This window comes from Myodes glareolus, chromosome 10 (assembly GCF_982192425.1).
Source record: "Myodes glareolus chromosome 10, mMyoGla1.1, whole genome shotgun sequence".
Lineage (NCBI taxonomy): Eukaryota > Metazoa > Chordata > Mammalia > Rodentia > Cricetidae > Myodes > Myodes glareolus.
The window spans coordinates 67,859,085-67,876,125 of NC_142035.1; the positions used below are offsets into that span (position 1 = coordinate 67,859,085).

The window sequence follows — 17,041 nt, forward strand, 5'->3', positions numbered from 1 at the left end:
AAAAAGCGATAGACTTAACCTTGTAAAGAAAACTTCTTGGATTCTTCCTCAAATTGTACGTGATGCTCCATTAGCTGGAGCCCGTACATTTTATATTGGTGCTAATAAATCAGGGAAGGCTGGTTGCAAATCAGATGAATCTAGTAAGGTGGACCAAAACCCTTATACTTCTGTCCAGAAGGCAGAATTATATGCCATTCTTATGGTGCTAAGGGATTTTAAAGAACCTCTTAATATTGTTACAGATTCACAATATGCAGAAAGAGTTATCTTGCATATTGAAACTGCTGAATTTATACCACATGAAACAGAGTTGACTTCATTGTTTATCCAGGTACAAGACATAATCAGGAATAGGCTTTGCCCGATGTACATAACACACATCCGGTCGCATATGGGTCTGCTAGGTCCTCTAGCACAAGGTAATACAGAAATTGATCAATCATTGATTGAAGGCATGTTTCAGGCCTCAGAATTTCATAAAAAGCATCACGTCAATAGCAAAGGTTTAAAGAAAGAGTTTTCCATTACATGGCAACAAGCTAAGGAGATTGTAAAGAGATGCCCTACTTGCTCATTATATAACCAAACACCACTATCTGCAGGGACTAACCCGAAGGGTACTCAAGGAATGAAATCTGGCAGATGGTATGTGTTCCACTTTGCATAATTTGGAAAATTAAAATATGTACATCACACCATTGACACTTATTCAGGCTTTCAGTGGGCAACTGCTTTAAGCTCAGAAAAAGCTGACTCAGTAATCACACATTTATTAGAAGTTATGGCCATTATGGGTATATCTGCACAAATAAAAACAGATAATGGTCCAGCTTATGTATCTAGGAAAATGAAACGTTTTTTTGCTTATTATAATATTAAGCATGTTACAGGTATACCATACAATCCTACAGGTCAAGCAGTCATAGAAAGGTCAAATCAAACTATAAAGGATATGTTAAATAAACAGAAAGGGGTGGAAAATGCCCCCAGAAATAGATTACATGATGCCTTATTAACCTTGAATTTTTTTAACGCTAATGAGAAGGGAACAACAATGGCAGAAAGACATTGGATAATGGAAAAGTCTGCTAAACTAAATCAACCGGTTAATATCAAAGATGTGCTGACCTCTCAATGGAAGCCAGGAGATGTGTTACATTGGGGTTTTTCTTTTGTTTCCACAGGAGAAGAAAAATTGTGGATACCATCAAAATTAATAAAGGTTAGATTTGAAGAGAAGAAACCTCTTGGAAAGAAGAAATGACAGCATCTACAATGATGATGACCATACAGGTGGTAAGAAAAACATAGAATGGGGGCAGGGTTCTGTTCTTGTCTCCACAGGAAAACACTCGTCGTTGAAAAATTCAAGGGACCCTGGATGTTTGAATACTGACAGATGGAAAAGTACTGATAGATTGGTCCAACTACCCAATATGGATTATCAAGAAAACTGAATAGGTTCTGTGAGTATTAAGCTCTGGAATATACTAAATCATATTTCTGAATTTATGGAGCTGGTTTTGGAGTTGGACTCTTGGCTCGGTTTCTCTCTAATTCAAGCCTGTTGTTAAGAGAAAAACCCCAGAGTTTCTGGAGTTTCTGTCTTATGTCAAGAGCCATGATATAGGACAGAAAGAAATATGAGTTTAGAAAACATCTTTGCTTTTCTACATATCTATCATACTTTTCATTGAATATGTCTATCATACCTTTTATTGAATATATGTTTGTATATGTCTATATAATTAATGTTTAAGTTTTCCACAATGAACAATGAGTTTTTTCTGCACTGACATTTGCAGTTTCCAGGAAGAAATTGGGACTCCCATAACAACAACTTCACTTGGTTGATATGACGTCATGATACTGATAGTGCTGCTACAAGTCCTGTTTCTGGTATCAGCTGCACAGATGATTCCAACATGATTAGCTGAAATGGTGCACATCTTGTACAACATTCTGGCCAGAGCTCCATAAAATACTCAGAGGCTGTTTGCAATTTTGAAAGACATTGATCTTGAAATGTAACCATCATTTTACTTTCACAGGATCCTCCAGAAAGAACCTCACCCCCATGACAGCTGGAAGTAATTTTAGAGGACGATGTCCCCTCTCTCAGCAAAGTTTGTCCTCAGGTTTAGGAACAATATATAGGTACTGATTATAATTAGTATATGGTTGAAAGTTGGGAAAGGAATTTTATAAGCTCAGGGATCTTTTTGAAAAAAAAGAGGGAAAATTGGATAGATAATAATGGTATTTGTGAGTTATTGTTTATAGATAATTACATCGGTATAGATTTTTGTATATGGATACAAAGTTAAATTATATTGATTATTGTATGTATGCATGCTTCTACCTGTTTAAAACATTTTATGTATTGATATATATTGTATTGATATATGTATACCATATTGCAGTGTACATTTCTACCTCTGATTAAGATACTCATATATTGTTTATGTATTGATATTTATTGTTTACATTTAGAGGTCATTGTCCTCATTTATTGCACAGTTGTTTATTCTCTTAGTCTTTAAGTTAGATACATTTTAAGAATTGTAGATCAATAGTCATCTATGCCTGTCATATTTATGGTTAGACTAATCAGGTTCTTTAGATACATAGAGATTATATTCTGTATAAATAGTCTTCAACCTCTTTGAAAAGCTGTAGAAAATGGCATTTAATTTAATCATAGAGTTCTGTGTAGATTGTAGGACACAATCACTCCTGGCAACACCGACCTATTCCCGAGAGATTGTTGAGCACCAAAGACACTCCACTTGGAGCTTGTCTTCTTGACAAAATTGGCCTCTGGGCAAGGAACTGCCCATACCTCAACTACTGACAAATACAAAGTATCCAGAAATGGATAAGCAGAACTGTCAAATTTTGCCAAGACAGGGTAAGATGGTTTTGAAATATCTCTTGCCTGTTAAAATCAGGAAATGGATAAAATCCAGAAATGGACAAACAGAACTGCTAAATCTTGCCAAGACAGGGTAAGATGGCTTTGAAAAATCTCTTGCCTGTTGAAAATAATCTGTCAGTTATTCTAGGCCTTAGTCAAAGTTGGTTGCTTCAGCGCTGCAAATAGGTCTTTGGTGATTGCCCAGGTAGCCAGTTGTCTCTGTGATTTGCTGCTTGTTTTGGAAGTTCTTTGATTGCACTTCCTAATTACTCAGGTAACATTATTTCCCTTCTTGGATCTTCTATGGGGTTGAAGACTAGATAAATGTAGCTACTTTCCTCTCACGGTTTAGCCAAGTTATTTATTATACAAGACTTTAGCTAGTTAGAATAGGATATTTGTACTTACTGTACATTATAATTTTGTAGGTTTGTACTTACTGTATATAATTTCATAGTAGGCTTAGAACTCTCTTACTTAAACAAAAAGGGGAGGTGCTGTGGGAGTACCTTCTGCTCCTTCAGCCAATAGTCGCTGAAGTACAAACCCACGGTGCTGCAGAAGCGCCTTCCACTCCATCAGCCAATAGCCGCTGAAATACCAGCACATTGGGGCATGGTATATTTCTCTTTAAAAGAAGACCAGCAAGCCTAAGTTTGACTTCTTGGTTCCGACTCCTCCTCCAGCAACTACGCTCCTTTCCTGATGGTTTGTGTGTATGTAAGTTTTACCCCCCAAAATAAATACCCCCATTAAAACCTAACTGGTGTGGTATTGATTCGCCATGAGGAGCTAAGAGAGAATGGCAGGTTGGGGGTGGAGTCGATTAAGGGCTAGCAGGAAAACTCCCTGCTGGCAGCTAGAAACACCAAGGCAACTGGAGAGGGACCCCTGGTTTTTCTCCCACAGGGAGGTCTTAGGGAGTGGGGCATCTGGGGCCACAGGGCTGCTGCACACTCCCCTTTTAGGTCCACTCAAGTACTCATGCAGGCTGTGTAGCAGGGGTCCACAGAGCTAGCAGCTCCCTCTATTCTTATAATGCAACACTAATTTGGTTCTCCCTTAAATTCTTCTATCTGGATTTGAATATTTCTGTGATCTAATTAAGTTTTTCTAAGTTCTGTATCTTAGCACTCAGATTAACCAAAACTTTTAGTGATACAAAAAATGATAATACTTATATTTACAATAAATACTATCTGAAGTAGTCATTTAATCCTTCCACTTTCAAATGGTTCAGTGTATTATCATACAGAGATACAAAACCCTCCAATGTAACGTTGTTTCCTACTTTTTAATGTGAAAAAACTATCTCTTTTAACTAATTTCTCCCTTAGGTTCCCATTAGATTATCAGCACTCCCAAGCAACAGGAAGTAGGCTAAAAATCTATGCCCACATTCCCAAAAAATGGACTATGGATATTTTTCTTTTATTTAAAAAAAAAGAGGGGAAATGGTATGGGCAAATGATCTGTATTCTGTCAATTATATTTTCAATAAATGCTGATTGGTCAGTAGCCAGGCAGGAATTATAGTCGGGACAACCAGACAGGAAATTGAGGCAGCTCAATGGGAACAGAAGAATTCTGTAAAGAAGGAATTCTATTCCTCGGCAGTTGTGACCCTGCCACACAAGAAGCAAGATATGACTGCCCTGCTGAAGAAGGGATTCTCTGTGTAGCCATGGTTACCCTGTAACTCAATCTGTAGGCCAGGTTGTCTCAAACTCTCAGAGATCTATCTGAGTGGTCCTGCCTCCCAAGTACTGGTGTGTACCACCACAGCTCAGCTTGTTTCTCATATATAATATGTAAAGATTTAATTCTGTAAAGAAAATGAGAAACAAGCTGTTGTATACTTGTATTCATTGCAATTCTTCACTTGAAAAATAGAATATAATTGCATTGTTTTTATACTGCTTGAAAGATTTTGCTGGGTTGTATAAACTGTAATGAAATAAAAGAGATTTGAGAGAAAAAAAAGAATTTCCAATTGTCTTACCAAATCTGTTGCTGAAGTTGATAAAGATGTGAGACCTATTGCTGCTGTGTAGAAATAGTAAAAATCCTAACTGGATTTCAAGGTAGCTACCTTGTGTTTCGCAGCCAGAAAATGAGACTCAGGGATGTACACCAGGGAAGAAAAAAAAAGAAAAATCTAGCCTGTAGGACAGTGACTTTAGTAGCATGCAACTTTGTCCTATACCGGCGACTGTAAATAGGCAAGTGTCTTTTCCTGAATTCACAGCCTTAACGATGGGTAACAAATGTAGCATGAATAATAAAAACCCAGAGACAGAAATTAGGGTCCAACCAGAAGATCAGAAAAGCAAAGCAGTTGATCACTGACTCTTTTTTCTACATCAGATTGAAAAAGGGCAAGATTTTGTCTGCATGTATACTGAATATGCCACAATCACATTCAACTAATTTCCTGTCCCTTCCCCCTAATATTCCTCTCTCTACTCAGCCATATCACTCCTGCCTCCACCTCCATAGTGCTAGGATTGAAGATGTGTGATCCCAAGTACTGTGATCACCTTTATGTGAGCTCTTTCTCTTTTAGACAGATTTAATCTTGTGTAGCCTGGTGTAGCAGGTCCTTCTGTATTTGTGTTGCTTGTATTGGTTATTAAAGAAACTGCCTTGGTCTAGTTGATAGGGCGGATCTAAGGTAGGAAGGGAAGATATAACAGAAGTCTGGGAAGATGGGCAGAGTGGTAGATGCCATGAATCTCTAGCCTGAGACGGATGTAGGTTAGAATTTTGCTGGTAAGCCACAGTCACGTGGTGATACACAGATTTAATAGAAAAGGGTTAATCAAGATGTGAGAGTTAGCCAATAAGAGGTTAGAACTAATGGACGAGGCAGTAATTTAATTTCATTAAATTTAATACAATTTCTGTGTGGTTATTTTGGGGATTAAGCTAGCCGGGTGGCAGGATGCAGTTCACTCCTCTTAATACAGTAGCCCAGTGTGGCCTTGAACTCACAGAGATTCATCGGTCTCTTTCTCCCTCCTCCTAGGATTAAAGGCTGTGTCATCACCAGCTGTCCTGCGTGGTTAACTAGTATGGTTGCTTTGCTCGCTGATCTTCAGGCAAGTTTTATTTATTAAACACAAATAATTTACTACTATACTGTGTCAAATTTTATGCTATCTAGTGTAATATGATAATCTTGTTTTTTTCAGTTTGTTTATATGGTGAATTTTATCGATAAATTTTCATGTTTAACCATCGTAGAATCACTTGGATGAAGTCTACTTGATCATGGTGAATGGTTTCTTTGATGTGTTCTTGGATACGGGTGGCCAGAATTTTATTGTGTATTTTTGTATCAAAGGTCATGAGAAAGAATGGTCTGTAATTGTCTTTGTTGCATCTTTGTGTGGTTTGAGTGTCAGGGTAATTGTAGCCTCATATAAGGAATTTGGTGATGTTCTTTCTGTTTCTATTGTGTGGAACAGTTTAAGGAGTTTTCATATTAGGTCTTCTTTGAAATTCTGGTAGAATTCTGTGCTGAAATCATCTGTCCCTGGGCTTTTTTTTTATTTGGAAGACTTTTAATGATTGCTTCTATTTCCTTAGGAGTTATAATTCCATTTAAGTTGTTTATCTGATCCTGATTTTGGTATGTGGTAATTGTTCAGAAAATTATATATTTAAATTTCCTAGTTATGTGGAGTACAGGTTTTTGAAGTATGACCTGATAATTTCCTGGATTTCTTCAGTATCTATTCTTATGTCCCCCTTTTCATTTCTGATTTTGTTCATTTGAATATTCTTTCTCTGACTTTTGTTTAGTTTGGATAAAGGGTTTTCTATCTTGTTAATTTTCTTGAAGAACCAATTATTTGTTTCATCGATTCTTTGTTTCACTCTCTTTGTATTTTATTGATTTCAGCACTCAATTTCATTATTTCCTGGCATTTCATCCTCCTAGGTATGTTTGTTTGTTTATGTTTTAGAACTTTCAGTTGTTCTGTTAATTTGTTAGTGTGGGATATCTCTAAATTCATTATGTGCTCATTTATTGCTATGAACATTCCTCTTAGTACTGCTTTCTTAGTGTCCCATATGTTTGTGTAGGTTGTGCATTCATTTCCATTGAATTCTAGGAAGTTTCTTTTTTTTCTTTATTTCATCCTTGATCATGTGGTGATTCAGTTCAACATTACTTAGTTTCCATTAATTTGTAGCTTTTGGTAATTAACTTTGCTTTTGAATTAAAACATTAAGCCAAGGTGATCTAGGAAGATACAGGAGTTTCTCTAATTTTTTTTTTTTTGCATCTGTTGAGATTTGCTTTGTTACCAAGTATATGGTCAATTTTAGGGAAGGTTCCATGAAATTCATAAAAGAAGTTATATTCTTTTGTGTTTGGATGGAATGTTCTACAGATAACTGTTAAAAATATTTGAGTAATAACATCTGTTAGTTCCCTTATTTCTCTGTTAATTTTCTTTTTGGCAGACCTGCCCATTGGTGAGAGACTGTTGTTGAAATCTCCCACTGTTAGTGTGTGGCATTTGATTTGTGATTTAAATCAAACATTTTTTCACATATGTGGGTGCCATTGTATTTAAGACATAATGTTTCTTAATTGAGACTTGATCTTGATGGATTTGTTCCCTGTGGTGAATATGAAACATCTTTCTCAATACCTTTTGGTTATTTTAGTCCATCTGATTAGAAAGTCTTTTCCCAACCTTGTACTCTGAAGTCTGTCTTTGAAGTTGAGGTATGTTTCCTATACGCAGCTGAAAGTCGATTTTTGTTTTCATATCCATTCTGTTTTCTCTGAGTTTTTATAGGTGAATTGATTTTATTGTAATTAAGGGATATTAATGATCTGTGATTGTTAATTTTTTTCAGTCTTAGTTTTGTTGTTATTATTGGTAGTGTTTGTGTGTTTCCCTTTTTTAAGGTTTGCTGGTGTGTGATTATCTATTACCTGTGTTTACATGGGTGCAGCTAACTTCCTTCTGTTGAAGTTTTCCTTTTAGTACTTTCTGGATGGGTGAAATTATAGGTATCCATTTTTAAATCTTGTTTTTTTTTTGGAAAAGTATATTGATCAATTCTTTCAGTGTAAGGTTGAAATTAATAGACTAGAAAATATAATGCATATAAATATAAAGGATTCAAGAATAATATCTTGTCACATATGCAATTGATTTACATAGAAGAGTAACAAGTCAAGAAAACTACAGAAAATGTGAGAAAAATATAAGATAATTTTTTATTTTGAGATATTGTGGCAATAAATGTACTTCAGACTAAACCTAAACACATAATATAAAATGAATTGAGGGAAATGGAATTGAAAAACTGCAGATATAGTGTCCATTTTTTAGCCTGTATTTTAACATTGCAATACAAGATGTCAGAAATGATGGTGCCTCTGCTATTGCTAGAAGATATATTCTCATAGCAAACTTCCTGGTCCTCTGGCACCTACACAATTTCACCAGAACGACTGCCCAAATGTGAGTCAAACAAGGATGATACAAAAATATTAACAAGAAAAGAAAGAATATATAATAGGAATATATAATCATCTCTAAATATGTGATCTAAGTCAGTAGTAATAATCTTTTTTAGATCAATAATTTAGAAAAGTTAATATTTGTATTAATGCACTATCATGAAATGAACTTAATTTATCTATTTTTCAAAGAAAAAGAAAATATATTTCTAAAGTTTTGTCATAAACTTTGTGTATTTTTCTTCTTTATAAAAATTTTAGTTCTCCCCATGCTTCCAGCAAGTACTACTAAGTATAATTTAATACACTACTTTCTTAGTATTCCTAAACACTTTCAAAATCATTTAAATTATGTTTTATGTTTTGTAATGTTAGCCTCTGTAGTATAATAAGTCATTCATCCATAATTAATATTTCATATAGATTCTAAATAATATTTTGGAATGGTTGCAGAGGTGACATTGACTGAGGCTAACTTATTTGATATTTACCACCTGTTTGGGGGGATTTAATTTTTTTCATGAATATAAATTGGACAAGAAATAAGTTTTATTTCACATTTAATCTATGCTTTGGTGTACTTTGATCCCAATTGCCCTCTGTCACCACTCTTGTTCCTCCTTTTCTATACTCCTGGGTCCCCTTCTCTTTCCTAATATTAATTTTCTTTTGCTCATGACTTTTTTTTCTATATTAAATTTTAATTTTCTAGTGACAGTTGGTTATGGCATTTAATCACCTGTTCTAACGACATAGTGGCTAACAACCATCAGTAACGAGATTTGGTGTCCTTTGGAGGAAAAGACCTGGTCAGTTGTCCTCATCAGCTTAGACAATAAAACCCAATATGGACAAGTTCAACAGAACAGCTATAAACAGGATGCAGTTCAGTTCAATTACTGTTAGAAATTTGATCACAGATATCACCACCACCATCAAACCATGCATTAGTATCTTTATAGATAGCATTAAGTAGTAGGTCCTTCTCCTACCATAAAAACTCATTCTCAGGGAGCTTCCTCTATCTCTTCTCTCTTCTCTTCTGCTACTCCTGTCCCCAAAGACTGGTTTCCCATTTTCTCTCCCCCATTTTCCCTATTACTTTCTCCCGATTAAAAAAGAAGTTTCACCTAAGCTCTGTCACATAGTGTGTTTTTCTCGTGTGTCACTTTTATTCTAAATTGCAACAATCTGTATTTCTATTTTGAAAAATATCTGCTCAGTTCATTTCCCCCCTTATTATTGTTGCATTAGTATTTTCTTTAGTGTTTAATTTTAACTCTTCATATATTATGCATAGTAATCCCTTAATTGGATGAATAGTTGTAGGGAATTTTCTCTCATTCTATAGCTACCTTTTCACTCCATTAGTTGTTGCCTTTTCTTTGTAGAAGAGTTTTTAATTTAATATAAACATATTTGTGAATTCTTTCTACTATTTTTTGTGTTTCAGAGTATTATTCTGAAAGTCCTATGTATTCCTGTACTTGAAGTGTTCCCATGACACTTTCCTATTCTTCAGTAATTTCAAAGTTTTAGATAACATAATAAATAACTATTAAAAACACTGAATTTTATGTTCAGAGTGTTTGTTGTAAATTTTGACCCATTATTAATTGATTTCTGTATTGTGTAAAGACTATAGATACAGTAAGATGCATTTCTCTGAATTTACTAAAGAAACTACCCTATTCACCACTGTATATTCTTGGCATGTCACAAAAGTCAAATATCTTTGTTTTGTAGGTTTATTTCTAAGCCACTTATCAACTATCATTAAAATCAAGAGCTGATGACTTGTGTCATGTACAAATCCAATTGTCCATGATATGAAAATGAGAAAGATGCACTTCTGTCTATATTGCTGATATAGTGCAATGACCTACAGATGACCACATAGCAGTCATAGACCACGGTTACAAGTACCGTCTCATCATCTGCAATGAAACATACAAAGAAGATCTGGCTCAGCAAACAATCTTATTTTAGTTTATATAATTTTGCTTTTATTTTTAAGTTCATTTATGGTATACCACTATTTTGTTTTTATATACATACACATTGTAATACTGCATATCAGTATTTTACATAGACATGGTGTATGCATTTAAAAACATCTAAAAATCTCTTTAATTTACAATAGTTAAATAACACCATAATTAAATAGCAACCTACTAACTATAGTTTTAATACAGTGCATTAATTTTCTAGTATTATTTGCTTTATATAAAATTATGAACTTAGATATCTTCTCTTTTCTCTCTGATACACTACTATTGACCACAGTTCTTCTTGTTTCCTGTTTATTCACCTTTATAAAACTTTGCATATAAGTGAGAGCACACCGTACAGTTTTTCTTTGTACCTGACTTTTTACTTAGCATAATGTTCTCCAAATCCATCAGTGACATTATATCCCTCTTTTTAAAGCCTTAACAGCAAGGAATAAAACTTATTCCATATACACTATGTGCTCCATTTATTTTTATATGTAATAGTATGCATTTGATCCATCACATGGTATATCACATATATTGTATTTACCTAGTAGTAAGCATTTTGAAAACATTGATACAGGAATTAGCTTTGCATATTGCCCAATGTTTAGCTATCTAGCACAAGTTTACTTGAAATGCACAATTTTCTTCAATTTCCAGGGTGTTGAAATCTTCCAGATTATTATCAACATTGGCTTTGGAAGTATGTATTTGTGCCAACAATTTAAGAATTCATTTCTCCAAATTTTTACCATAAGTTGGTACACCATTTTCTATACATATCTGAGAAGTTATAAATATCTGATAAATATCTGAGAAGTTATAAGATGTTATGCCAATATGGCATTGATTTTCACAGTCACATGTTATGTTCCCTCTGATTCAAGTTTTTTTTCTCTCTGAATTTTGGATTAAACCATGTTGTTAATTTTATTTTGCTACTTTTCTTCCATTGTATGCACATCTATTTATCTACTCCCCACTTCAGTACATTTGACTTGTATCCAATCTGTAGCTGTTAGGAATGCAACAGTGTGAATATTCCCATCTTTGTCACACACAGAGATTTATTTTTTCAGTTAAATAGTTAATAGTGAGCTTGATGTGTTCAATGATTTATTTTATATTTAATGTTTTTAGTGTTTTTAAGAATGGTGTTTAAATTCATGGGCCATCTGATACCAAAGCAGCCTAAAGATGAACAAGTATATGGTGGAGAAATAGGAGAGAAAGAGAAGCAGACAGGCTTGCGTATTAGGCTAAGTGGCAAATCTAAAGAAGTGAGCATGGTGAGGACTGGGATGATGTTGTTGGCCTGCTTGCCAGCCAGGACCAGGATGATTTCAGGTGCTGGTCTGCTGCCAAGGGCCATGTCAGTGTATGTGATCCTACTGCAGCTGGATGTCAATGTTGATGTCAATAACCACAGCGATGTCCAGAGTCTGGGCTAACACCTGTGGTCACTTTATTATCTGACGGCCATGGCACCCCGGAGGTCATGTTCATGAGTGGCCTGTAGATACCAACCAAGGAGCATGATGACTTTGGGCCAGAGCTGCTGCCAGGGTCATGTCTGGGTCCATGGCCCTGCTACAGCTAGTGTCTGTGATAATGTTCAAGGCTGCCGATACTAACAAAGGCCTTGTCAATACCATGGGTCTGGGCTATGACCTGGGATCATGTGGGTTTCCAAGGGTGATACTACTATGAATATCGTGACAATCTGAGTGCCCCGTGCTGCTACCTGGGGTCATGGTGACATCTAGACACAGGGTGCTACCAGAAACCGTGTCTGGTTCCATGGTCCTAGTACAGCTGAGACCTGTGTTGATGACTGAGGCTCATGGTAACACTGAAGGACACACAGATGCCTGAGGTCTAGGCCACAACCTGTGACACTGTTGGTATCCGAGGACCAAGCTGCAAATGGGTCCAGACTGAGTTTGGTGGCCTGTGTTTATACACACACAGGACTATGGTGTCATCTGGTCCTAGTTTGCTGCACAGGACCATGTCTGGGCTATGTCTGGGTCTGTGACCCTACAGCATCCAGAATCTGAGTTGATATCTGGGACTCCTGTTACCACCAAAGGCTGTGCAGATGCCTGGGTTCTGTGCAGCTAGCTACCCAAGACAGTGTCGGTGTCTAAAGGACTTAGTAATACCAGAGCCATACTGACTGGTTCATCTTTATTGCAACCGTGACCGTACTGACATTCAGGCATGGGTTTCTCTCAAAGATCATGTCTGTGTGTTTGTATGTCTGTGTAAATGTCTATGTCTATGTCTGTGTGTGTGCATGTGACTGAGAGAGGGTGTGTATTGTGTGTTTGTATATATGTATGCAGATATCCTTGGTCTGATTCCTTGAAGCAAGAGTTAAAGGTGTTTGTGAGTCACTCAGTGTGGATTCTGGGTTCTGAGGTTTTCTTAACCACCATGTCATCTTAGCAACCCATAGTTTTAAAGAGTCTTCAACATGGGTATATTTTTTTCCTTTCTTTCTGAGGACTTTAGTTCAAAACGGTGACATTTCAAACACAACAGAGATGGTAGGTGGTGTGTTTAAAACCTGAAAATGAGAAAAAGTTCATTCCAGATATTGGAAGACACAGGCTACAGGCACAAAGCACAAGTCCCATAATAACCAAGACTTTTTTTGTGTGTGTGTGTGATTCAGACTGCCTTACCCCCTTAGAATCTTGCAGCCTGTACAAGGCCTGCAATTGGATGCAGCTAGCATCCTTAACTCTGAAGCTATGTACAATTGATAAGAACTTGTAAATGAGAAACCAGCTTTATCCAAGGGAGTCTCATTAGAGAAACACACTACTCTTAATGGTGGCCTGCAATCCCAGCAGTCAATGACCAACAGAAAATGAACTAACCTGCATCATTGGATGTCTTTTGTCATGTCAGAGATGTCTTTTTAAAGACCAATATTGTTATTCATTTATTCATTCATTTTTTGTCATATACATATATAGAATATATATAGGATGGATGGATACACACACACATTTATATGTGTATATGTATGTGTGTATATTGTGACTTCCAGGTTCATGCTTTTATGGGACTACTGAATGTGAACACTAGGTCTCTGCATCTATATGTGATTCTTGAGTCTTTGGTTCTTTTCCTTCTGTTCATTTTTCCCTATTCCAAATTGTACATTTTTGTTTTACCTTATATTAATTTATTACTATCCCTTAGCTGACTGCTAATTTTCTAGTGTGACACAGATGGGAGGGGAGGCAAAGTAGGATGGGAAGGAGTAGAAGAAAGGAAAACTACACTCAGGGTATATTTTCTAAAATGTCTATTTTCAATATAAACAAAAAGCAAAGCAACAGCAGAAACAACAACAAAAAAACCCAATACAGATCCCTTTCTTTACCCCGTAAGATAAAAGTCTCTTTTTTTCAGACTTCTGCTATATTGTGTGCAGTGTTAATAGCTTTTATACACTTTCAAATGAATATCAATCTCAGTGCCCTTTTCTCAAATATGCCTTTTCCCTTTATCCTTTTACTCTGTGGATCATTTTATTTGTATATATGTATATAAAGACAGTATTTGGGCTATATATAGAACTTTAATATAAAACTCAAATGTCATTTCTTAACCCCGTAGATATCAGATGATTTCAGTTCATAGGGTATGGTATCTACTCTGTTCCTTAGACTACTATATTGGCCATATCTTTGCTGAGCCAGGCTCATGCATGAAAGGCCACCATCAATCAGTTAGTAATTTTAAGCGACTCATATAAAATAGAGAATTGGAGATATTCAGAAAGTAGAATTTTTCTTGCTTATGTAATGGTTAGTGCCACATGATTAAAGAGGAATGATTTAATGTATAGTTCCATAAATTATATTGCCTTTAGATTATGACCATTAATTTACTTGATGGTTACCTAATTTAGTGTATTAAGCATCAACTCTGCTTGATAACTTTCTCAAGTTTTCTACATTGCACATAGACATTTTCTAGGAAACAGATCGAACATATCAAAAACCGCACATTTACAAAAAGAAGAACCATTCTGGATACTTTATCTTACAATTGAAACAATTTGAAGAAATGACATCTACATAGTCACCTTTAGGGAAGAACCAGGAGAGGCAATTAATGTATTTCTTCTCCACTGATGATTCTGAATCCTCTTCTGAATAAGTTTTTTGCTTTCAAATTTTAGTTCTGTGTACTTTTTGAGACAATACAACATGAAAACCTGGAGACACGAGGCCTATATATGGAACCACTCATTGTGATTATTCATTAATCTAACCCCCAAAATTTGATGTTTATTTTTGAACATTGTAGGCTGTTTAAAAACCTATAAAATACATTTATTTATCCACAGAGCTTTTTGTTTTAAAGAAAAGAAGTACATAGTGATGTATTGTAATTTCTCAAATGAACAGAAGCAACACATTAATAGTCTGTGGGAATGGATATATGTTGCGAGGTAGGTGACATGTATAGGCTACAAGATTATGGTGTAGAAGGAGCAGCAGGCTGCGTTCCCGCCTGGCTCCCACATGGCTAGCTTTACACCCAGAAATAACAACACACAAACTGTATTCACTTAAACACTACCTGGCCCATTAGTTGCAGACTCTTATTGACTAATTCTCACATCTTGCTTTAACCCATATTTAGTAATCTGTGTAGCACCACGAGGCTTACCAGGAAAGATCCTAACCTGCGTCTCTCTCAGAGAGGAGAGTCATGGCGACTGCCTCATTGCCTTCTTCCCAGCATTCTATTCTGTCTATACCACCTACCTAAGGGCTAATCTATCAAAAAGGCCAAGGCAGTCTCTTTATTAACCAGTGAAAATAACAAATAGACAGATGACCCTCCTCCATCATTATGGAACATGGGGCTTAGTGGAACTTTACATATACAGTTGTCCATATGCTTTTAGAGCTTCCACATAAGAGTTACTCAGCAAAACCTGTCATGACCAACTCTTTTGTATAATCTTTGGATTGATACCCTTATATCTTTGTTCCTCAATGTATAGATGACAGGATTCAGGGCAGGTGTGATAGCAAAGTCAGCAATAAACAGGTATTTGTCAACTGTTGATGTGGGGAACGGCCACACATAGAGAAATATACATGGAGTAAAAAAAAGAACAACCACAGTGATGTGTGCTGACAGAGTGACAAGTGCCTTGGACAAGTCCCCTGAGGACCTTTTCCAGACAGTGACCAAAATGAAGATATAGGAGAGCAGAAGCAGGAAGAACGTCCCCATGCTCATGAAGCCACTGTTGGCAGCAATGATAAATTCAAACTTGCCTCCATCAGTGCATGCGAGTTGTATGATTCGAGGGAAGTCACAGTAAAAGCTGTCTACTTTGTTAGGACCACAAAAAGGTAGGTTTATAACAAAAGAGAACTGGGACAAGGCATGGATGACACCAGTGACCCAACCAGTGATTACAAATAAAATGCATATTTTAGGGCTCATGATGTTCAAGTAGCGCAGAGGCTTACAGATGGCTGTGTACCTGTCAAATGCCATGGCTATGAGCAGCACCATCTCCACTCCTCCCATAATGTGGATGAAACAAATCTGAGTCATACAACTGCGGAAAGAAATTACTTTGTGTTCTTTCAGAAGATCTGAGATCATCTTGGGAACTGTGGTAGAGGAAACCCACACATCATTCAAAGACAGGTTGGCCAACAGGAAGTACATAGGTGAATGTAAATATGAGTCAGCAATTACCAAAATGACAATGAAGAGATTTCCCACAATGATTCCTAAGTAGAGTGTAGAGAATGCCAGCGTAAGAAATACTTTAGTTTCCCAAGAACTAGAGAGTCCTAGAAGCACAAACTCAGAAACCATGGAGTCATTTAGTTGATCCATTGGCATGGACAGTTTCAAATCACTTGTTGTAAGGAAATGATGAGAAATTGTAGCTTAGCTATTAAGGGATATTTTCCATTTGTGGGGTTCTTTTATTCTCTAAATTTCAAAATCAAGAGAAAAAACTCTGAGTTAAATAGCAAAAGAGTAAGAAAATGGAAAATAATAAAGTTATCAGCATAGTACCCCTAAAGAAACACAAGAATAAATATGGTAGAGGGGAGCAAAGGTGTTCCTCCTTCTTATTTTACATTCAGACATTTTCTTTTTAGTAGATTTGCTTTTCAGTATTTCTGAATATATTCTCTGAACTCTTTTCTAGATGTTTTCAATCTGCAATCACTTCAGGTGACAAAAAATATCTATATAGTGTGTTCTTGCTCTCTTTTGCAAATTATTATTTCATGTATTTGTTTCACTGGCAAAATGAAAGTTTTTAAACACATTTCATCTATATTTATTTTTATAAAATTAAAATGTTTTGAAAGACATACATTAGTTGTATTCATTCATGGGTGCATTATGGTTTTGTATATAAGCAGAAGTGTTAGATATACCGTTTCAGTCTTTCTACCTTCCCACTTTCTCACTTTCAAACCACTATTGATTACTATTATATGGTAATATTGAGTTTTTTTTAACATTGCCACACATGATAAGGAGTTGTATATGTTTTCTCTCTGTGACATTTCCTTTAACAATATGGTTTTTCACTTTTATCCATTGTCTGCAAATGGC

General features: G+C 35.9%; 1 protein-coding gene across 1 annotated transcript; it reads right to left on the bottom strand.

Moving 5' to 3' along the window:
- Positions 1–15,367: 15,367 nt before the first annotated feature.
- On the bottom strand, positions 15,368–16,309 carry LOC125416819 (olfactory receptor 4F15-like). Its single transcript, XM_048459993.3, has one exon. The coding sequence runs from the start codon at positions 16,307–16,309 to the stop codon at positions 15,368–15,370; it is 942 nt and encodes a 313-aa protein (XP_048315950.3).
- Positions 16,310–17,041: the final 732 nt, after the last annotated feature.